We start from the raw sequence: 23,836 nt of genomic DNA, 5'->3' as shown, positions 1-23,836 counted from the left end.
AATAAACCAAAGAGATTGAGAGATCTCGCGAGATCTTGGAGACGGCGGCAGGGATTTTCGAAGCTCCACACGGTCTCCACGTTTTTCGAAGTTAAGTGTGTTCACAATTGTATTTTGTCGAAACTGTATTTATCTTTCGGTGTGTGAAGTTATTGTGTGCAACTTTGGTTGTTTCTCGGTGTTTATCTTTCATAAATTGATCGTCTGTTTGCCGTGTCGCGAGCAAGGCCTTGTACAGTGTGCACTGTACAACTTTGAGGCTTTGTTTTTCTCTCAGTGGTCCGTCGTTTGTGATCCAATAACTTTCGTTCTCTGTATTCCCAGTCTTTTCACCCATAGCCTACTTCCTTGTGTAAATCTCAACTCAAAAAAAAAAAACAAAAAAAAAAAACATTTCCTTCTCTGTTCTCATTCGTTTATTCATTCTTATTCGTTCGTTCGTTCTTCGACCACGTGTTTCTCCCCCATTTCCCCAGATAGTTTTCACTCATTAACCTTCAATGTTTACACTTTCCCCTCAAGTTATGTATTCCGTCATATTTTATAACACCTTTTTCTTCTTCTTCTTTAAAAGGCTGCTTTCGACTTGCTCACCAAATCAATTCATCCCAAAAAAAATATCCATCTCCTATAGTGCCTTTTTTCTACATTCCCTAAACTCTCCTGCACTCCATCCTCCATCCAGCGTCCTTAAACGTATTTTTAACTCGAAGGTCACAAGAAACTCATTTTGCAATAAATGTTCGTTTCCCATAAATCGTACACTTTCAAAAATCCAATCTCACCCCTCCCCTCCAAATCTTCCCCATAACCCCTCCCCTCCAAATCTTCCCCATCACCCCTCCCCTCCAAATCTTCCCCATCACCCATCCCTTTCAAATCTCCCCCCTTGCCCCCTCCCTCCTAAACTACCCCCTCACCCCTCCCCGCCAAGACGCCCCCTCGCCCCTCCCCTCCTAGACTCCTGCCTCACCCCTCCCCTCCAAATCTCCCCCATATCCCATCCCTTTCAAATCCCTCCCCTTGTCCCTTCCCTCCCAAACTCCCCCCTCACCCCTCCCCTTCAAATCTCCCCACCCTCATTGCTTCTCAATTTCCCCCCTCTCACTCCCCCTCCTCAAAGCGTCCTCCCCGCTTCTTCCCCCTTCAAACTCTCACCTCCATCTCCCCCAACCTTCTGCCTCGCTCTTCCCCCTCCTCAAATAACACCTCATTGTGGCTCACCCAATCACCATCAAACCTTTTGTCCGCCCCATCCTTCCCTTTCTCCGAGCTATTCTGAAATCTCTGACACACCTTCAACAGCTCTCCCTACCTCTTCCACCTCTTCCACATCTTACCCTACCCCTCCTCCCCCCTGTTCTGTATCTGATGCTCCCCCTTCCTCTTCATTAACGGTATGGACCTCAAACATCCGGGGCCTTCGTTCAAACTTAACTGATCTCTCCATACAGGTTGCTTCTGTCAAACCAGACGTGATCTGCTTAACAGAAACTTTCCTCCTTTATGATGTCTCTGATTCCATAGTATCTCTCCCGGGCTACTCCCTCCTCCGGTATGATAGACCTGAGCCTCGTCCTGGAGGCGGGGTTGCTATCTTTATCAAAAACTCTCTTCCTCACTCGCCCTGCACTGCACTCTCTCCACCTCACCCCCAGGAATACCTCTGGCTACGGCTTCCCCTTCGCTCCCACCTCTTGTTCATATGTGTGTTGTACCGTCCACCAAACAGTGATGACTCCATCTACATCTCGCTGTCTGATGATATGGACCAACTTCTATCCACTCATCCCAACTCTCTCTTCCTCATATGTGGTGATTTCAACTGTCATCATGCCAGTTGGCTGGGTGTGGGTACCTCTCTCACCAGCCATGGCTCCTCAGCAAAGGACTTCTGCGACTCACTGGGACTGACACAATCTGTCAATTTCCCGACCCGGATCTCAGTCAACGGAACATCTTCTCTTCTGGACTTGGTTATGACTAACTTCCCTGAAAATGTCTGCTGCTCTTCTTCTGCTCCGATCGGATCATCTGATCATGTCCTTGTTAAAGTGGACATCTCTCTGACCATCCTCAGGGAGCCTGCTCAGCGTCGACGAGTCTGGCATTTCACTCAGGCCAACTGGCACGGTCTACAAGCAGCCATCAATCATCTGGACTGGTCTCCCATCTCTACCACCTCTGACATCAACTCATCCTGGGAATTCTTCCAAAGTAAATTGCTCTCTCTCATGCACAGATTTATCCCATCTCGTCTTCAGTTGTCATACCCTTCCTCCCGTCCATGGTACACGGAATCTTGTGGTGAGGCTGTTGCCCAGAAACAACTTGCCTTCGTCTCCTGGAAAGCAAATCCAACGGAAGGAAATCTCATTTCCTTTCACAAAGCCCGAAACAAGTGTGTGTCCACCCTCAGGAGAGCCAGGAAAAAATATCTCTCCGTTCTCAAGACCGAACTCTCTTATCTGTCTCCCTCTTCCAAATCCTGGTGGCGTCTGGTTAAATCCGTTTCTGGTGTTTGTTCCCCCTCCATCCCCTCCCTTACCTCAAACGGCTACACAGCTGACTCCGCACGTGAAAAAGCTGAATGCCTCAACTCTGTGTTTGCCTCTAAATCTTGTGTCCCAAACCCATTCCTCTCTGTACCCACCATACCCAGTCGTACCCTGCTGCTCCTGGACTCCGTGTCCTTTCCTCCTGACAAGGTGGAAAAGTTTCTGTCAACCCTCGACTCTGATTCTGCAACTGGACCCGACGGCATCAGCCCACGGGTCCTAAAATCCTGCTCTGCTGCTCTATCTCACCCTCTCTCTGTTCTCTTCACCCTCTCTTTTGCTCAAGGTCAACTGCCATCTGCTTGGAAATCAGCCAACATCACCGCTTTGCACAAAAAAGGTGCAAAAACAGATCCTAGCAACTACAGACCAATCAGCCTTCTCCCAATTATCAGCAAAGTCATGGAATCCATCATTGCTTCTGATATGAAATCTTTCCTCTTCTCCAATGGCTTGATCTCTGATCATCAATTTGGTTTCAGACCAGGTCACTCTACTCTGGACATGCTGCTTCTGCTGTCTCAACAATGGATGGAGGTCCTCAATGCCAAACAGGAAATTAGAGCTGTCTCCCTCGACATATCACGTGCCTTCGACACGGTCTGGCACCCCGCTCTGCTCACCAAACTCTCCTCCTTTGGTATCCATGGAAATCTCCACGCATGGCTGGCGGACTTCCTCTCTAGTCGTCGTCAACGTGTGGCCCTGAATGGGTTTCTCTCATCTCCTCTTCCTGTTCAGGCTGGAGTTCCCCAAGGCAGTGTTCTGGGCCCCGTGCTTTTTCTGGTCTTCATCAATGATCTCTCTGACTCTCTCGAAAATCCTCTCTATCTCTTTGCTGATGACTCCACTCTCTGCCGCTCCATTCCTCTTCCCTCAGATCGGCAGTCTGCTGCCTCCTCACTCTCTGAAGACCTGGACAAAATCACAGACTGGTCAAACAAGTGGAACATGTCTTTCAATCCTGACAAATCTCACACTCTTACTATGTCTCTCCGAAAAGATCGACTGGACAACCCTCCCATCTACTTTCTCAACAATCCTCTCCAAGAAGTTCTGTCGCTCAAGATTTTGGGTCTCACTATCTGCCATGATCTTTCTTGGGAAAACCACATTTCCAAGCTGGCCTCCAAAGCCAGTCGCCGACTGGGCATCCTCCGTCGTGCGAAGTCCTTCCTCGGCACACCTGAGCTCCTCACCACATACAAGGCTTTCATCCGCAGCTCAATGGAATACTGTTCTCCCCTATGGGCCGGTGCTCCTGCCTCACACCTAGCTCGGCTAAACGCTGTTGAAACCAAAGCTTTCAGAATTATTGGAATCTCCCGCGATGAAGCTATCTCTGAGGGCCTTTCACTCACTCACCGCAGGCAGGTAGGTGGTCTTTCTGTCTTCTACCGACTCCTCTCCGGCCTTGCACCCCCAGCTCTCTCTGTGCTCTGTCCCCCAAATATTCCTACAGGTCGCACAAGATCTGCCAGCAACCCTCTGATGGTTAAACTGCCGAAATCTCGGCTCTCCGCTCACCTTCACTCTTTCATTCCTCTTTTCTCCCGCCTCTGGAACAAACTCCCTCACTCCCTTCAATCCCACTCCTCCCTCCAGGTCTTTAAAACAGCTGTTCACCACCATCTCTTATCTTCCCCCATCCAAAACCTTGATCTTTTCTACCCCCGCTAATTCACCCCAGATCCACCTTGTTTGAAATTCCAACTTCTTTCCTGGAAGTCCTGGCAGTGTCCATATGTTTTATACCTCTCCTACTGCCCCCTTCCCACGCCCCCCCCCCCCAAAGCCCTCGCCCTCTCTCAGATCTCTCGATGTCTCCATGTCTCTCGGTCCCTGCTCTCAAATGTTGTGTTTGTGTCCTTCCCCCTCTCTCCCCATCTTGTCTACCGCTCCCTATGTTATATGTTTTATGTGTCGGTTTGTCTTTCTGTGTGATTAATGTTCGCTCTTTCACGAGCCTCGATCTTGTATACAAAAAAAAGAAAAGAAAAAAAGAGTATTGACTCACGAAGTGCAGTATTCAATGGAAATGTTAGGCTTTAAAAAAATTATTTATTATTATTATTATTATTATTTTTATTTTTTTTGTATACAAGATCGAGGCTCGTGAAAGAGCTAACATTTATCACACAAAAAAAAATCAAACAGACACATAAAACATATAATAAGGGGAGCGGTAGACAAGATGGGGAGAGAGGGCGAAGCACACAAGAACAACATTTGAGAGCAGGGACATCGGGAGATCTGTGGGAGGGAGGGGCTTGGGGGGAGGAGGCGTGGGAAAGAGGAGGGGTCGGGGGGGGGGGTGGGGGGGGGGGGAGAAGTATAAAACACATGGACACAAAATCACAACACAACCAAATCTACCCAGGAGCTATTGTATTTGGCACTACTAGATTTTCCTGATACCATCAGTGAGTTTGGTATATGCCATCTATGCAGGAGAGTTCATTGTTGGACGAGTCATTAAGGCCATGAATAACAGCTGGCACCCAGATTGCTTTCGTTGTGACATCTGCTCCGTTGCACTCGCCGATATAGGCTTCGTCAAAAATGCAGACAGGTATGAATCCATGTTTTCGAACCCAAATGTTAATTCCGAATGCACGTCTAACTGATATGCCTAACAATGCCCCTCATTTTGATCTCACTCCAACTCTTGCACCTTTTTCTGCCTTCACCACATTTTGTTTTACCATTACAAGGCACTTATGTCGGCCTTGCCATACTGCGGAGCGAGCCACAGGCCTTGGGCATTCCCTCTGCCACAAGTGCCATCTTATAATCGAAGAAGAACCTCTGATGTTTCGCAGCGACCCATACCATGCTGATCACTTCAACTGCCACAACTGCGGGTACCTCGACAAACCCTCCGTCTAAATGTACCTGATGTGTGTATATATACTCGTAGATAGCATACAACTGCAATGTGCTTTTCCGGTTTTCTTACCTCTTTATACAGAAGTCGAGGCTTTTGGGGGAGCTTGATAACAGAGGGCGACAGGTTGATAGACCGACAGAGAGGAAGAGGTAAACAGTTGGAAGTAAGGCACACAAACAGATTGCATTATAAGAAGGGCAGTGACAGGGAGGGCAAGATATTTGAGACTCAGTGAGAGTAGTAGAGATTTGGAATTGGTATTGGAGAAACCAAGAGATGACAATGAGCAGCAGTCTTGAAAGATTAGGGAAGAGCACGACATAACAGACACGGAGAGGAAGATCATGAGAGAAAGGTGTGTTGAAGGTGTGCATTTAGCTTAGATTTAGGGAGGGTAACCAGGTGTGGGTTCATGGAAGAACATGTGCAACCTGGTGGGGCTTATGATGAATGGGGTGGAAAAAGGTTGGAAGAGAAGTGATAGAACACTTTTGCTGCTTTCGATCAAAAACCATGCTTGCTATTATTATATTGCTTCTCAGGTTTATGGAAGAGCTTACGACCACTGGACCTGTAGCTTATCTGAGCCCTGGCCTAATGTTGTCGTTCAAATTTGGTAGCATTCTGACTGGTGTGTCTGTAGAAGAAGATTTTTGAAGGAATTTGTGTGATTTTCCCAAAAAGTTGAATAAGTCGACCATTTTGACACACTTCCAGTCATGTGATCGGCATGGGCTCCGCAATTTAACATTAGGACCTTGTACTATTGTTGTAACCCTAATTTGGTAGCATTCTGACTGGTGGGTCCAGAGAAAAAGATTTTTGAAGGAATTTGCTAAGTCCGCCATTTTAACACACTTCCAGTCACATGACCGGAACGAGCTTTACAATCCACGTTATCATCAGGAGTGAATCTTGCTGCCAAATTTCGGGTGGATCAGCCCAGCGGTTTGGCCGAAAAAGACGAAATACCAGATGGATCGATGGGCGGTGCATGATGACAACTCCTTATCTGGAAAGCAAATTCCAGACAAGCTGAAAAATACAGATGTATCATGAAAAGATAATTATGGTAATAGATGTGTCTATAACTATCTGATATCCTATGTTTATAAATCTATCTCTTTCTATCATCGACCACTGTGATCCTTGTCCCTGTTATGCAGGAAGGAGCTAACGAGTGAGGCCCGAGTGCTCAAAGGGGAACTGTTTTGTCTCCCCTGCCATGACAAGCTGGGGGTACCTATCTGCGGAGCCTGCCGCAGACCTATCGAAGGAAGAGTGGTGAATGCCATGGGAAAGCAATGGCACGTTGAGGTACTGCTGAGCCAGCGGGATTTCACCAGACCCGCCATCACTTCCCTAACTCGAATAAGCATTTATTATTCTGTGTATTCAAATGGCTATCTATATTATAATAGGCTACTAAAGCGCGGCGTTACGCGCGCTGCTTGTGAGCAAGGAGGAAGCGGACAAGCGGTAACATATAAACGTCTTTATTGTAAGACTACACTGTAACACTGAACTTCTCCGGGCTGGTCGCCCGGGGTATATCATGAGGCCACGCCTACCCCTCGGGCGTGGCCACCGCCCACTTGGTGCGTGGAATGATGTCACCACGCCAGTGGGCTTTTGTGTCCGCCACACGCGCCCCCCCAGAATTCCCGCGCACCTGGAGGGCCAGTTTGCGGGGCAGACGAATGACCCGGCCGAAGCGCCCCCTGGCGATCGGCGGCGTCCGGGGTGCAGGGATACCAGGTGGGATGCCCCTGGCTGCTCCTGGGATGGGTGCAGGACCGGGGGGCGCCGTGGCGGCGGGGCTGGGCGGTGCCGGGGGTCCGCCCGCAGGAGGGCGGCCCCGACGTGGGGGTCGCGCCACTGGCGGTGGATGGTCCACATCGAGGTGGGCCGGCTTGAGGCGGTCTACCGAAACGCGGTCAGGAGTACCGCCGATGTCCAGTGTGAAGTGCTTCGCCCCGGTCTCCAGCACGCGGAAAGGCCCGTCGTACGGGGGCCGCAGTGGTGTCCGATGGGCATCGTGGCGGACGAAGACGTACTCCGCCGTGCGAAGCTCCGGGGCGACGTGCGTCGGTGGGTGCCCGTGGCATGCCGTTGGCACCGGGGCGAACCTCTGGGCGGTCTCTTGCAGAGCGGAGCGCTGCTGTGCCGCGGACCATGGTGCCGTGGAGTCGGGGAGGAACTCGCCCGGCACCCGCAGCGGTTGCCCGAAGACCAATTCCGCCGCGGATGCGCGCAGGTCCTCCTTGGGCGCCGTCCGGAGGCCCAGCAGGACCCAGGGGAGCCTGTCGACCCAGCCGCCGTCGCGGAGGGTGGCCCGGAGCGCGGCCTTCAATGAGCGGTGAAATCGCTCACACAGGCCGTTAGCCTGGGGGTGGTAGGCCGTGGTTCGGTGCAGCCAGACCCCGAGCCCCTGCGCAACCGCCCCCCAGAGCTCCGAGGTGAACTGGGGGCCGCGGTCGGATGAGATGTCTGAGGGGGCGCCGAACCGGGCGACCCAGGTGGCGATGAAAGCCTGCGCGACATCGGCCGCCGTTGTCGACGCCAAGGGCACGGCCTCCGGCCACCGGGTGGTGCGGTCCACCATGGTGAGGACGTAGGTGAAACCCCGTGAGGGGGGCAGAGGTCCCACCAGGTCCACGTGGACGTGGTCAAACCGGCGTTCCGGCACCGTGAACGGGGCCAACGGGGCCTGGGTGTGCCGGTGCACCTTGGCGCGCTGGCACGCGAGGCACGTCCTGGCCCAGCCGCGGACGGCCTTCCGGAGGCCATGCCAGACGAACTTGTCGGCGATCAGCCTTTGGGAGGCCCTCGCGCCCGGGTGGGACAGGCCGTGGATGGCGTCAAACACCTGGCGCTGCCAGCCCGCGGGCACGATGGGGCGAGGACGCCCGAGGGAGACGTCGCACAAGAGGGCCGCGCCCGCGCCGTCGAACGGCACCTCGGTGACGCGGAGGCCCGTGACGGCGGTCCGCAAGGCCTGGACGTCGGGGTCAGCGGCCTGGTCCGCTGCCATCCGGGCATAGTCGATGCCGAGGTGGACTGCGTGGGCGACGGCCCGGGAAAGGCAATCCGCCACCGGGTTGTCCTTCCCCGCGACGTGCTGGATGTCCGTCGTGTACTCGGACACGGCCGAGAGGTGACGCTGCTGCCGGGCCGACCACGGCTCGGTGACCTTGCCCATCGCGAAGATCAGCGGCTTGTGGTCGACGAAGGCAGTGAACGCCCGGCCCTCGAGCAGATGGCGGAAGTGCCTGACCGCCAAGTGAAGTCCGAGCAACTCGCGGTCGAAGGTACTGTAACGGCGTTCGGGCGGGCGAAGCTGCCGGCTAAAGAACGCCAGCGGTTGCCAAGCTCCACGCACCCATTGCTCGTGCACCGCGCCCACCGCGTAGTCCGAGGCATCGGTGGTGAGGGCGATCGGTGCATCGGGCGCCGGGTGCGCGAGCATGGTGGCGTTAGCCAAGGCGAGCTTCGCGCCCGTGAACGCCGTGTCCATCTGCTCGGTCCAGGTAACGTCGCCTTTGCCCGGCTTACCTCGGAGAGCTTCGTGCAGGGGGCGCAGGAGCTGGGCGATACGGGGCAGGAACCGATGGTAAAAGTTCACCATGCCCAGGAACTCCTGCAGCCCTCTGATCGTGCGGGGGCGCGGAAACCCCTTCACCGCCTCCACCTTGGCCGGCAGGGGGACGGCTCCGTGCCTGGTGACACGGTGCCCCAGAAAATCGATTGTGGCGGCGCCGAACCGGCACTTTGCGGGGTTCACAATCAGGCCATGCTGGCCCAGGCGTTCGAAGAGCGTGCGGAGGTGGCGTAGGTGCTCTTCGCGGGACGTGCTGGCGACGAGGATATCGTCCAGGTAGACGTAGACAAAATCCAAGTCGCGCAGGACGCTGTCCATCAGTCGCTGGAACGCCTGAGCCGCATTCTTCAGACCGAAGGGCATGCGCAGGAACTCGAAGAGTCCGAATGGCGTGATGACCGCCGTCTTCGGGACGTCCTCCGGCCTGACGGGGACCTGATGGTAGCCGCGTATGAGGTCCACCTTCGAGAAGAAGGACCTGCCCGCCAAACGGGCGGAAAAGTCCTGAATGTGGGGGACGGGGTAGCGGTCGGGAGTCGTGGCGTCATTGAGACGGCGATAGTCCCCGCACGGTCGCCATCCCCCGCCGGGCTTCGGCACGATGTGCAGCGGCGACGCCCAAGCGCTCTCTGAGCGCCGAACGATGCCGAGTCGCTCCAGGGTAGCGAACGCCGCTTTTGCCACCGCCAGCTTCGTCGGCTCGAGGCGGCGTGCCCGGGCGTAGACCGGTGGCCCGACGGTGGGGATGTGATGGGCCACCCCGTGCTTGACGGCCCCCGCCGAGAAGGTGGGCCGCGTGAGGGCCGGGAAGCCGGCGAGGAGGCGGGTGAATGCGTCCGCTGCCGGAAGCGTACAGACCAACGTGGCCGGAACCGAATCGTTCGGCAAGCCGCTTGGCAAGCCGCTCGTTGAGCTGGGCAACGCACATGCGAGCGAGCTGAACGTCTCGGCCTGGACAAGCCGTCTGTGCTTGACGTCGACCAGGAGCCCATTAGCGCACAGGAAGTCCGCGCCAAGCAGTGCCATGGGCACGTCGGCGGTGACGAACGTCCATCGGAAAACCTGCCCTCCAAACCGCAGAGAGAGGCAGCGTTTTCCGTACGTACGGATGGGCGTCCCGTTCGCGGCAAGCAGCGCGGGGCCCCCACCCGCGGCGTGCTTGTCTGACGTGCCGGCGGGAATGACACTCACCTGTGCTCCCGTGTCGCACAGGTAACGGCGCCCGGAGAAGGTGTCCGTTATGAACAGCAGGCTGCTCGAACGGCCGGCGCTCATCGCCACAATTGAGCGCCGGCCCGGGCGTTTCCCGACCCGTTGAAGGAGCACGGCGGATGACACCGCCGAGCTTCGTGGCCGAACTTGGCGTGGAACCAGCACCAGGTGGTGGAGCTGGGGGAGCGCGGCTGGCTCCGCCAGGCCGGTGGAGTCGACGGGTTTCCCCGCGGTGGCGGTTTTCACCGCGGCGGTGGGCGGGGCGTGGCGGCGTTCACGAGGTGCGTATCAGCATGCTGCTGAAACTCAGCGTGCTGTAGAAGATGATGCTGTGGAACAGCAGCGTCGAAGGCCGTGACGGCCACGCCAACGCTCGCCCGCGTGTCAGAAGCGGCGAAGTACTTGTCCGCCTCGGCCGCCAATGCTCGGGGTTCCGTTAGCCCGGTCCCGGCCAACGCGAGGCGAACCTGCGCTGGAAGTTGGCGACGGAAAAGCGCCCGGAATAGCGAACCGGGGGCTTCGTCGCCCAACAGTGACAGCATATGGTCCATTCGGACCGACGGGCACGTCTCACCGAGCTCGGGGAGATCCAGGAGGCGGTCGGCCCGTGCGTCGTCCGTGAGGCTGAACGTGGCTAGGAGTAGCCGCTTGAGTGCCTCGTACTTGTGGCCGTCCGGTGGGTGGCGAAGGACGGACACAACTCGAGCGGCCGTGTCGGGCCCGAGGGAGGCGACGACATGGCAGTAGCGCAGGTCGTCGTTGGTGAGGCGCCGAAGCTGAAATTGGGCTTCGGCTTGAACGAACCAGACCTCGGCCTGGGCCTCCCAAAATTCGGGAAGTTTAATCGCCATTGACTTGTCGTTGGCCATTGCAATGGCGTCGCGTGTGGAAGGATCGCTACGGCAGATCCAACGTCGAGGGTCACCAGTAAAGCGCGGCGTTACGCGCGCTGCTTGTGAGCAAGGAGGAAGCGGACAAGCGGTAACATATAAACGTCTTTATTGTAAGACTACACTGTAACACTGAACTTCTCCGGGCTGGTCGCCCGGGGTATATCATGAGGCCACGCCTACCCCTCGGGCGTGGCCACCGCCCACTTGGTGCGTGGAATGATGTCACCACGCCAGTGGGCTTTTGTGTCCGCCACACTACGGTGATTCTGTCTGTCTGTCTGTCTGTCTGGCCGGGGGTGTGGCTTACTCCGTTTACAGAGTAGCTCCACCCATTCTTGGAGATGCTTTATGTAAACAAATATCCACCATTTTATTACCTTAAATAGCTTTGAGGCCTGTTTAGTTAGGCCCGTGCTGTCTTTCTCTCTCACACAGGTTTATTTCAACTCAAATTCGATATATCATTTCATTTTTAACAGTCGCTAACATCGTTTTAGACTCGGTTGAAAAAAAAACGGGAAGAAAATCCCATGAAAGTTTCTGTTTATAGAACAAAATGATTTCTCAAAGGCCTGTGAAATATAGCCCATTCATTGAATCACCCTCACGATTTTATCGAATTCACCATCTGATTTAATTTTTATCGATGGTTTTCGACTCGGTGTCAGAAATAATTGAGAACATTCACGCACACACGGGAAAATGCAGAGATATATTTATAAAAGTCGTGCCACGATGATACACGAAAATACACCGCCTAAAATAACAGTCGGGGAAAATGTCGACCTATATTAAAAATTCGCTTTTTATTTTCCGTTAAGATATATTACTTTTACTTTGATGACAGCCGTCACAAAAACGACATATATTTCTTCGTTCTTATTTCATTCAACATTATTATCCGGAAGTAAAATATGTTTCAGGAAATTACCGAGAGATATTTATTCATTTTTTAAAAATTAGTTATGTGCGCATACACTTTAAATAGGTTTATTTGAAATCTTTAATTTTCACAATGTAATTTACTTGCCATTTGTCATTTGATGATTACGAGACACTTCCTCTTGAGGATCGTGACAATTCTTGCGTTGCGTGGAAACTTCCATTTCCAAAATGAATGCGACGGTCGATGAAGAACGCAGACTTTAACTGGATGCAGCAAGAAAACGAATGATACGGGCGAACGAGTCCGTCGACGAACCTCAATGCAGACCTGAACAGGATGCAGCAAGAAAAAGAACGAGACAGGAGAACCGCACAGGATGCTGCTGCAACAACGATGAGGAGGGTTGGAGAGGAGCGAGGGGTTGGAGAGGAGTTAGGAGTTGGAGAGTGAGGAGATCGGGGTTGGAGAGTGAGGAGCTAGGGGTTGGAGAGTGAGGAGCTAGGGGTTGGAGAGGAGCGAGAGGTTGGAGAGCGAGGCGTGAGGAGTTGGAGAGTGAGGAGCGAGGGGTTGGAAAGCGAGGAGCGAGGGGTTGGAGAGTGAGGAGCGAGGGGTTGGAGAGTGAGGAGCGAGGGGTTGGAGAGTGAGGAGCGAGGGGTTGGAGAGTGAGGAGCGAGGGGTTGGAGAGTGAGGAGCGAGGGGTTGGAGAGTGAGGAGCGAGGGGTTGGAGAGCGAGGGGCGAGGGGTTGGAGAGCGAGGAGCGAGGGGTTGGAGAGCGAGGAGCGAGGGGTTGGAGAGCGAGGAGCGAGGGGTTGGATAGTGAGGAGCGATGGGATGAGGAGCGAGGAGTTGGAGAGCGAGGAGTGAGGGGTTGGCGAGCGAGGAGCGAGGGGTTGGAGGGCGAGGAGCGAGGGGTTGGAGGGCGAGGAGCGAGGGGTTGGAGAGCGAGGAGCGAGGGGTTGGAGAGGAGCGAGGGGTTGGAGAGGAGCGGGGAGTTGGAGAGGAGCGGGGAGTTGGAGAGGAGCGAGGGGTTGGAGAGGAGCGAGGGGTTGGAGAGGAGCGAGGGGTTGGAGAGGAGCGAGGGGTTGGAGAGGAGTTAGGGTTTGGAGAGTGAGGAGCTAGGGTTTGGAGAGTGAGGAGCTTGGGGTTGGAGAGTGAGGAGCTAGGGGTTGGGGAGTGAGGAGCTAGGGGTTGGGGAGTGAGGGGCTAGGGGTTGGGGAGTGAGGAGCTAGGGGTTGGAGCGTGAGGGGCTAGGGGTTGGAGAGGAGCGAGAAATTGGAGATGAGTGAGGGGTTGGAGAGTGAGGCGCGAGGAGTTGGAGAGCGAGCAGCGAGGCTTGGATAGCGAGGAGTTGGAGAGTGAGGAGCATGGGGTTGGAGAGTGAGGAGCTAGGGGTTGGAGAGTGAGGAGCGAGGGGTTGGAGAGTGAAGAGCGAGGAGTTGGAGAGGAGCGAGAAATTGGAGAGGAGCGAGGGGTTGGAGAGTGAGGAGCGAGGGGTTGGAGCATGAGGAGCGAGGAGTTGGAGAGTGAGGAGCGAGGAGTTGGAGAGTGAGGGGCAAGGGGTTGGAGGGTGAGGAGCGAGGGGTTGGAGAGCGAGGAGCAAGGGGTTGGAGAGCGAGGAACGAGGAGTTGGAGAGCGAGGAGATAGGTGTTGGAGAGTGAGGAGCAAGGAGTTGGAGAGTGAGGGCCGATTGGAGCGGAGAGTGAGGAGTGATTGGAGAGGAGAATGAGGAGCGATTGGAGAGGAGTGTGAGGAGCGATTGGAGGGGAGTGTGAGGAGCGATTGGAGGGGAGTGTGAGGAGAGATTGGAGAGGAGTGTGAGGAGCAATTGGAGGGGAGTGTGAGAGATTGGAGAGGAGTGTGAGGGATTGGAGAGGAGCGTGAGGGATTGGAGAGGAGTGAGGAGTGTATTGTTGGGGAGTGTGAGGGATTGGAGAGGAGTGTGAGAGATTGGAGAGGAGTGTGAGGGATTGGAGAGGAGCATGAGGGATTGGAGAGGAGCATGAGGGATTGGAGAGGAGTGTGAGGAGTGTATTGGAGGGGAGTGTGAGGAGGTATTGGAATGGAGTGTGAGGAGGTATTGGAGGAGAGTGTGAGGAGGAGTGGGATTGGAGAAGCGTGAGGGTGGAGAGGAGTGAGGGGTCACATATTATGTGAAATAAATAAATTGTGTTCATTACACCATTTCTGGATCTGATGAATTGCCAGTAACCATTTTGTAAAATGTAATGTGCAGCATCGAAATCAAGATGTCCAAATGTCACAAACGTTCATGCCCGTGGGATTCCCACGGGTGACCCCACTAGTTCAATAATAAAACAGCAAATGTAGCTCCATTGGAAAACGAATTACCTTTTTTACTCCCACTCCCATGCTGTGAAAAATGGTCTCCGCCATTCAAGAGTCAGGGTGATGAATTGACATAACTTCCACAATAACCTTTGCACATTATCATGAAAGGCAACTATTTATTATATATCCACAAGGGCTGGAGGAGGGATGCGGGATCAAATGAGAAAAATTAAATTTACAAAGGGCATGCATGCACCGTATAGGGTAAGGGGCCTTCCCTTCATGGCCATGTTCTTTCCAAAGTGTTGGAACTGCCAAAGCAGTCACAAGACAGGGAATACCATAAGTAATTTGCCATTGCTGTTCCCAGGAGTAATCAGGGCAGGAATTTGAAATGTGGGTATGGTGTCTGCACATAATGGCTTCCTCCTTTTCATAGATACCTTGTAGTAAGGGAATTTTATGAGATATTTCACAAATCTGTTAACTAAATTGTTACCAAAAAATTTCTTCACCAATATGTTTGTAAAGGTGTGTAATAACATGTGTTAAAATGTTGAAGGTCAACTCCCGTGGGAAACCCAGAAAAAAAGCTGTTGAATTCGGGTACCGAAAAATTATTTTCGAGAATTTTTTTTTTTTTAAATCGGCCCTTAAGTAACTTATGAGGGGTCAAATAAGGGTTTTTCATGATTCTGAGTTGATTGTTAACATTTATATTTTCACTTTTACATTTACACACAAAGTAGCTTTTATTTCACATACATATATAATACTCAAGAGTTATTTCTCATTCACAATGTCAGAAGTTTCAACAGTCATTGTCTATGTCTTCTTCAGACTCAACAACATCATGACTGTAGTTTCTGCATGTAATGCCATTACAGACTCCACAGGCCGAGATGCACGTGACCCCATTCTTCTTGCAGCTGCATCGCCGGTTGCTGCAATCTCCATGACAATTACAGCTCGTGAACTGCAATAGCTCCTCAGGAGCCGTGGGGTCCAGTGTTGGAACTGGCTCATACCCATGCACACCTATTGTCCATCCATAGTCACTGGGGTTCAGAGACATGCTCTGTAGAAGGATCCAGTCCCGGGTCTGCAGGTAGGCACGGAGTGAATGTTGTGCAGCTGCACCCTCTGTTGGAGGTAGAGTCTCTGGTTTGATCACTCCTGCCGCTGCCTTCCTTGAGAACATGTTGTACCGAATTTCACCCAATGTCATTAGCATGGATTCTCTTCATCCAGCCATTCCAGTTGGAGTGTGGGAACTCAGGATCGTTGGCTTTGATCACCCACCCCGCTGCCCAGAGTGTGTCACCTGGAGTGAGGAGTGGCTGATCATGAGCCAGGGAGGAGGAAAGCTCAGCGAGGGGGAGAAACATGATCGCGTTCGTTCCTATCTGTTTCCTGTTCGTAAATGGAATAATCTTTACTTCAGTTCCTCTCAGGATCTTAGCTTTGTCGAGTGCCTTCAACTTCACCCGGGGGAAAGCTGCTGTTGTCTGTGGATCTGGCAACGGTGGTGCCGGAGAGGTGACTTCGATCCAACCCATTGAGTGAAAGGGAGTGTTTCCGTGAATAGAGACAATGTTTAAATCTATATTGTCTCCAACAAATTGAGTGACTGCATTGTTTGTTTCCCCAACCTCCATAAAGACCACCTGATCATTACTTGACAATTCACTTTCACTGGCTGGCACTTTGGCTGTCATCACTGATTGATCCTCAAGCGCAGCATCAACCGCAACCTCATCATTGATCTGTTCATCGGTTTCCTCCACAATGGTGTCAAGAGTGCCAGAAGTATCTGGAACATCATCTCCACTCCTACTATTAAGGAAGCAGTATTTGTAGTTTTGTGTCTCCGTGTAAGACTCAGTGTATCCCAGCCGGTGGAACTTGTTGAGCATCCATTTTGACCCAAATCTATGATCAAGTTGTATGGCAAGCCCCATTTGGTGTGGCAATACTCCAGACCGAGGTCGACAGGCCTTAATAAAATTCTGCCCCCAAACGGCAACTCTTTCGTCTGTCTTGACAATCGGTCTCAAGAACATCTGAAGGCTTGCAGGAACAAGTGTCAGCTGACTATCGATGTCAGTCATACTGTGTGTGGTGGGGTATGACTTTGGACCTAAATCAATCAAGGCAATATCATTGGATATGAACTTGAGTGCCGTCTTTATGATCTGACTCTTCTCATCTCCATGGTCAAGATTAGCATGATGCGCTCGCAGAATATTGTCGGTGCCATCTTTGAGACAGAGTACATCTGCCCTTCTTTCCTGTGTTGTGAAATACAAGGTGTCTTCGTATTTCTCTAGAAGTTTTATCTTTAGCCAATGCTTTGAATAAGAAAGGCTCTTCTCTGGTGACTGATCAAACTCCTGCAGCTTTTCATGGACTTGGTCCATGTTCATTACCCCATGCTCTAATTCTGAGTCTAACCATTCGCAGAATTCAATAAAAACTGCCTCTCGCTCCTCATCAATACTCCTCTGTCCTCTCTTCCTTTTTCCTTCCTCATCAGTCTTGGACAAACTGTCACCTCTCGCAAACATAAGTTTGCATCGCAAATGGTACAGTGTTTCTTCTGCTACCAAGTCGTTGATCCCTTCCAGGCGTCCAGTGACTTCAGTGCCCCAGTCATCCCCGCGACTCCGTGCTGTCTTCAGCAAGCTTGCCTTCAGTGTATTTGCAGTCAAATTATCTGGCACTCTGTATTTCTTTCTAGCTTGTGCTGGATTATTTTTGTAGAGCTGGGCTGCTTGGTTGCAAAGAATGCATACATCCTTATACAGGAGGTCAACTGACTGTGATCTTCTAGAACTGCAGCCAGTTGATGAACTGAACTCACAAGTAGTGCGTCTTCTCTTCAACTTTGATGACTCTTTCTCTGCCTTTGATGCTTGAGCTGACTTCTTGGTGGTTGCAACAAAGTGGTTGTACAGATCATTTTTACACTTCTGGTGGTACCTCAGTTTTCCTTCCTTTTGAGCCTCCTTCATACGTTCCACAACAGTAACATTTTCGACAGTTTCTGCTTGTTTCAATAAAGTTGAGTATCCCTTTGGAGTTGCCTGTATGAGCCTTTCAGCTGGTGTATCCGAGCGTGCACAGATGAAGCAATTGAGCACAGGTGGAGTAACGTCTTCATCCATATTGCTAGACTCCATGTCCTGCAAAGTAGAAAATGAGATATATTTAGAAATTATTTTTCCACAAAGGAGTGTCTGTGGTGAAATATAAATGTTAACAATCAACTCAGAATCATGAAAAACCCTTATTTGACCCCTCATAAGTTACTTAAGGGCCGATTAAAAAAAATAAAAATTCTCGAAAATAATTTTTCGGTAACCGAATTCAACAGCTTTTTTTCTGGGTTTCCCACGGGAGTTGACCTTCAACATTTTAACACATGTTATTACACACCTTTACAAACATATTGGTGAAGAAATTTTTTGGTAACAATTTAGTTAACAGATTTTCATATGTTTCCCTTACTATTGGTATCTTTAATGCCTGCCAGTGAATGGTGGCAGACGTTACAGCAGGCGATGGAAAGCTATTAATTGATGCTATTCCCTGTTTGTGAAACACCAGGATGACAATTTATAGTTGGGTGGGGAAACCAAACTCAGACTAGACAGCTCAAAGATGAGCACACTACCTCTAAGGTATCATGCCAGCCCAAGGTGAGTACAGCAATGGAGGTAAAATAAATTGCACCATATTTGCAAATGTCATGAATACAATTATATAACGTTTACCCAGGGTGTATTAGCTGGTGTTTGTTGTACTTTATCCTCTGATATTGTTTAACAATAGACTGATACCTCTAAAGGTGTTTTTATTACTTGTTGTGAATGCCCTTCATGGTCATTGGCATTGGTTTATTGCCCAATGGGTATAAAGAAAATAAATGGAATGAATATATATATGATCAGCTCTCATGGCTTTGAGATTTGCACTGCACATTTAGGATACCAGGGGCCCGTTGGTCCATTGGACCAAATTTTCATTGGACTTCACCGCCTTGTAGCATACCTGCCTTCCAGACTCAGGGGTCTTTTGGGCCCTCCGAGTCTTTTGGGTGTTCAGGGACTTTTGGGTCTTCAGAGTCTTTTGGGTCCTCTGGGTCTTTTGGGTTATCTGGGTCTTTTGTGTCTCGGGGACTTTTGGGTCTTCTGCGTCTCTTTTGTCCTCGGGGACTTTTGGGTTATCTGGGTCTTTTGGGTCTTCAGGAACATTTGGGTCTTCGGGGACCTTTGGGTCATCTGGGTCTTTTGGGTCCTCTGGGTCTTTGGGGTCTTAAGAATGTTGAGGGTCTTCACGGGTCTTGAAAGGTCGAAGGGGTCTCAGCAGTCTAAATAGTTAAAAGGTACATTTCAATCGTACATAATATGTAATTAATTAATAGACTATGTAATTAATACAGTAAAAATATGACACACACACACACACACACACACACACACACACACACACACACACACACACACACACACACACACACACACACACACACACACACACACACACACACACATCCATTTATAGTATATCCACTTTTTAAGATGTTTTACCAAATTTTTATAAACTAGCAATAATAATATTAATGGTATATTCTTTATCTTACACTTTCTGCAGCACTTTGTGTGTGCCAAGTGCGAGAAACCTTTTCTGGGCCATCGGCACTACGAAAGGAAGGGTTTGGCTTATTGTGAAATTCATTATAACCAGGTAAGTTCACCTGACCTGATGCTACTCTGATGTCTTCTGGTGAAGAAGCAAATGTTAAAATATGTTTAAGAGTATTTGGCATTGCATGCTCTTGGCCTTCCTTATGAGTTGCTTCTGATTTTTCTTTCTCCCCTCTCCCATTTTTCAGGTTTTTCTTTTTTTAATTGATTAATTATTTTAATTTGCTTTTTCTATTTCTTTATATAATTACCATATAATGAATACTTCATTATCTTCTCTTTTTTTTCTGTCATCCACCCCCATCTATCTGCAGCTGTACGGAGACATTTGTTTCCATTGCAACCATGTTATTGATGGTGATGGTATGTCAAGAATTACATTGAACGTCACTCATTCATCATCCTGCTTATGAGTGTCAGATATGTATTTTGTCAAAATGGTCTATACACAAACACAAGGGAGGGGAAGTGTCGGGGGGAGGTTGAGATAAATGTAATGGAAAAGGAATAAAATGGAGAAGAAGGGAAGAGGTTTGGAGGTGACAGGGTGAAGAAAGGTAAAGGAATGCATGGAACAAATTAATGGTGGAAGATGAATAATGTTCATTGTTTATGTTTCTTTGTTTTTTCCCCCACAGTTGTGTCTGCATTGAGCAAGGCTTGGTGTGTGGGATGCTTCTGCTGTAGCACCTGCAATGCACATCTAAATCTTAAGTGAGTCTCCACTGAAAACCCCCAAAAATCCTACTGATCCTAAATCTAGGACTTATAAGCTTAGTCTAGCAACAATTTATCGCAAATCCAGCAACAGTTGATCCCAAACTGTGAGGGTGGGGAGATGACTTGCAATTTTCACCTGTGCAATAGACTTTCTTAAAAAGTAATGGTGATGCAGAAGAAAAATGCACATTAAGTCTACCAATAAATTTTTGAAAGAAAATGGAATAAATTCCACTAAGTTTGGGAAGGCGTTTTTTTAATTCATGGAAGAGGTTAACACTGCCACGACCATTTACCGAAGGAAGGCTTTTGTGCTGGGATCAATAACTTGGTTGACTGTTGGACAAAGTGCATTGAAGTTGTGTCATCTGATCAAAATTGAGTTATTTAGATTTTATTAAACTATCAAGAACATTGATGTTTAAAACTATGGCAAAAATTAATCCGGGAGTGTGCCACGGCCATTTAGGGCCAAATTGACCCATTTCATTATTTGAGGTCAAACATGATCGTGCGACAACTACTTGCACAGCTCAGTGTAGTCCTGTGGCAACTGTAGTCCCTTTGTAAGTTAATTTCCAATCTGTATATGGAATAGAGATACTTAAATTAAATTGGTTTCTTCCCGCCAAATCATTCACCAAGCTCCGCCCCTCTCCCCACCGAGGGGAGCACCTGACGTCCAATGCTCGATTTTCCAGAGCACAGTTATTTTTACGGCGTAGCCCATATGGCAAAGCCGTCTAGAACAGTTTTTCTGTCCGTATGTATGTATGTATGTATGTATGTATGTATGTACGTATGTATGTATGTCCCCTCAAACGTATACCAATCAGAGCTGAGGATCTAGTCACATGATAGGGTGATGTGATTACGTCTGATGTCATTACGGTATCGTCGAACCTGTCATATATCACAATTGCCATGCTCTACGTTTATGGTTTTCATTCAGTGTGAAACATAAACAAACCGATTGTTAAAATGATCATCAAATATCGAAAGCATCGGCGTTACGTCTTCCAACAACACGGTATGTATAGGCCTTAGGCTTCATGCTTCACCTTCAGGCTGCTTCGGACAAATTAAGGCCAGGTTTCTTAATACAGTCGTATAGTTTCAGTAGTATTGTTTTGGTAATAATAATAATATAGTAAATATAACCATAATACTTTCATCCCAACGTCGTGAATGGAAAGTTAATGGATTGAAGCGGTGTATGGTTCATGAATCAATGATCAGTGGTGTAACCACGGAAGTAAGGAATTAGCCTCGGTTTTTTAAATATAATATCATTTTCGTAATAATGATAACATAACGTTAATATTATAATAAATGTAATTGTAACACTAATCCCTTCATAGTGACTGCAAAGTTACTAGAGGTTAAAATATATCTTCTATATATTAAAGTAGCAGCAGTTTTGTGTCACGCTACATCATAACATCATTACGTCATTACGTCTATCTTCAACTAAAGAACCAAACAAGCCCGGCTTTGCCGCTGGTAGACTTTCGGTCTTGTTTCTTTATATACGTCAATTTGATGAAGAATTACATTCTTTTAATGGGACGATGTCCAAGCGTGTGTTATAATAACGTGGTAGAGCAAATTTGGGGACAATTGGTCACGGGGTCTGGAATTGTGTAACACAAAAAAAGAGCATGTGACACAACACGTGGCAGGGGCAACCCCTGTTATACAAATAGGTGTATATGTCGATGCTCTTCGAGATTTAAGTCGATTTAGGATTGGCCATAGCACCTGCTTTTAATGATACAACTGTATCCTTCTAGAACCAAGTTTGTGGAGCTCGATCTGAAGCCGGTGTGTAAGAGGTGCTACCGCCAACTGCCCAGAGAGTTGAAGAGCCGTCTTGCCACCCGAGACCGCGCCGGGCACAACCGCAGTGTTCATCAGCAGGCGTTTCGCCGTGATAGTTCGACATCACCATCCTCCGCCTCGCAATAAATGTTCCGGTGCACTGGGCTTGCTTCTTCTCGCTTCATCGGTTCCTCTTCTCCTAGTCCTTCCAATTACATGGTTCATTGTCATTTCCACGGTGGACAGACCTTGGGAAGTGCAAACGTCCTCTGCTCTGCGGATTCTTGTTGGCATTGCTCACCTGCATTATTAAGTACGCAAAACGGTATAATTTTTGAAATCAACTAAATTCTTCCTTCCTTTACCTCCCCTCATACATATATATATATATATATATATCTATATCTATATATATCTATATCTATATATATATATATCTATATATATATATATATATATATATATATATATATATATATATATATATATATATATATATATATATATATATATATGTTGGAACCCATCTGTGGATCGGTCCCATCGGCCGATGGGTCTGACCCATCTGTGGATGCACGAGAAATGACAATGCAGACCCATTGGCCGATGGGTCTGCGCCATCTGCGGATGTGTTGTTCACCTTGAAGGAATGTGTTGACAGAATGGTGCTCTTCAATCAGGTACACAGTCATTGGAATTACATGTGGATTGTATTACAAAATGTATTGGAATTACATTGGAATTACAAAATGTATTGACAAAATGTATAAATAGATGGGTAGAAATAGATAATAAAACATTTAAAAATCATCTCTGTTAAATTCCTACCACATGTAATTCCAATGACTGTCTACCTGATTGAAGAGCACCATTCTGTCAACACATTCCTTCAAGGTGAACAACACATCCGCAGATGGCGCAGACCCATCGGCCGATGGGTCTGCATTGTCATTTCTCGTGCATCCACAGATGGGTCAGACCCATCGGCCGATGGGACCGATCCACAGATGGGTTCCAACATATATATATATATATATATATATATATATATATATATATATATATATATATATATATATATATATATATATATATATATATATATATATATATATATAATATTTATATGTCTCCCAATGCCCCATACATTCCCTTTTCCTTTTCTTCACTCTCTCCCATATTCCAATACAGTATTGTTTTCCTCATTTTTGTCACATCCATTCTCTGCACTTCTGTAATTCTTCCTTTTCCCCTTCCCTTGGGTCCATCAGCATATGTCAGGAATATAGGTGAGGGATCAATCTAAATTGAGGAAAAAAATCATTCTCACAATGGAAAAGTTGAGGTGAAATAAGACATAAAAGAGAGGAGGTGGTTTTGAGTCAGAAGTCCTACCACATTAATTTGTACATAATATTTAGATATAATGAAGATGATGATGATAGCCATCCAAACACTGACCATGGTATAATATAATTTTGTTACCTTTTCCTTCCACCACCTTACCTCATATTTGGAATGGCCTCCTTAATTGTTTCTTTGAACCTGTAGTTTATTTTGTTCTTAAAACCAGCGGTACAACAGCAGGGTGAGGTCAATGCATCTTTTTCTCAACTATAATAGTCAAATTTGGTTTCCACGTTGTTCTGTACGAATTATATTTATCACCTTGATTTGAGAATCGCACTCACCACCTCACCGAACTGATCACGTGCGTATCAGGTAACACAGGCCTGCAGATGATTGTACTATACCCAGTCCAAAAGTTGATCATTACTGGATTTCAACTACTTTTACACCTCCATGCTGTCTTGGGCTTGATTATACAAGATGTAATAAAGTATGCAATGATATATTTCGTTTGTGGGATTTGACAAAGTCCTGGAGAACACTCTATACTGAGCCTGGATCATTTTAACGCTTGTGGGGTTAACCATATCGAGTTCGATGCTAATGGCGGCATTATTAAAGCACAGTTAGACATGCTCAGACAAACTGTTGGTCATTTTAAGGATCTCAGTGCCTTTCGTGAAGAGAAGGTGACTAATCACAGCACACTGACATTGCACATACTTATCACATTCAGTCCAATACCAGGTCCTGCCAGCTGGTTCTCGGGTAGCAGGTAGACATTGCAGAGGTACAGACAGCAAAAGTGGCTGAAAAGTAATAAATGAATTCTGGATCATCTTGGCAAAGTTGGAGAAGGTCACAGACACTAGAACTACCTTTAGATGCCATTTTTCACCACAAAGC

The 23,836-nt window shown here is 48.8% G+C and overlaps 1 protein-coding gene across 3 annotated transcripts in view; it reads left to right on the top strand.

Moving 5' to 3' along the window:
- The window catches only part of LOC137435146 (LIM and senescent cell antigen-like-containing domain protein 1), an 80,195-nt gene extending 58,328 nt beyond the window's left edge, over positions 1-21,867 (top strand). For all 3 annotated transcript variants that reach the window (XM_068128673.2, XM_068128671.2, XM_068128672.2), the window contains exons 4-10: positions 5,010-5,130; positions 5,273-5,422; positions 6,615-6,765; positions 18,987-19,079; positions 19,354-19,402; positions 19,678-19,753; positions 21,553-21,867. In XM_068128673.2, coding sequence (XP_067984774.1) covers positions 5,010-5,130; positions 5,273-5,422; positions 6,615-6,765; positions 18,987-19,079; positions 19,354-19,402; positions 19,678-19,753; positions 21,553-21,727 — 815 coding nt within the window. In that variant the 3' untranslated portion in view covers positions 21,728-21,867. The remainder of the gene's footprint in view (positions 1-5,009; positions 5,131-5,272; positions 5,423-6,614; positions 6,766-18,986; positions 19,080-19,353; positions 19,403-19,677; positions 19,754-21,552) is intronic.
- Positions 21,868-23,836: the final 1,969 nt, after the last annotated feature.

The sequence above is a fragment of the Myxine glutinosa genome, chromosome 9 (genome assembly GCF_964187855.1).
Source record: "Myxine glutinosa chromosome 9, kmMyxGlut1.1, whole genome shotgun sequence".
NCBI lineage: Eukaryota > Metazoa > Chordata > Myxini > Myxiniformes > Myxinidae > Myxine > Myxine glutinosa.
Note: the sequence above shows the minus strand (reverse complement) of the source record. Positions and strands in the feature narration are given on the sequence as shown.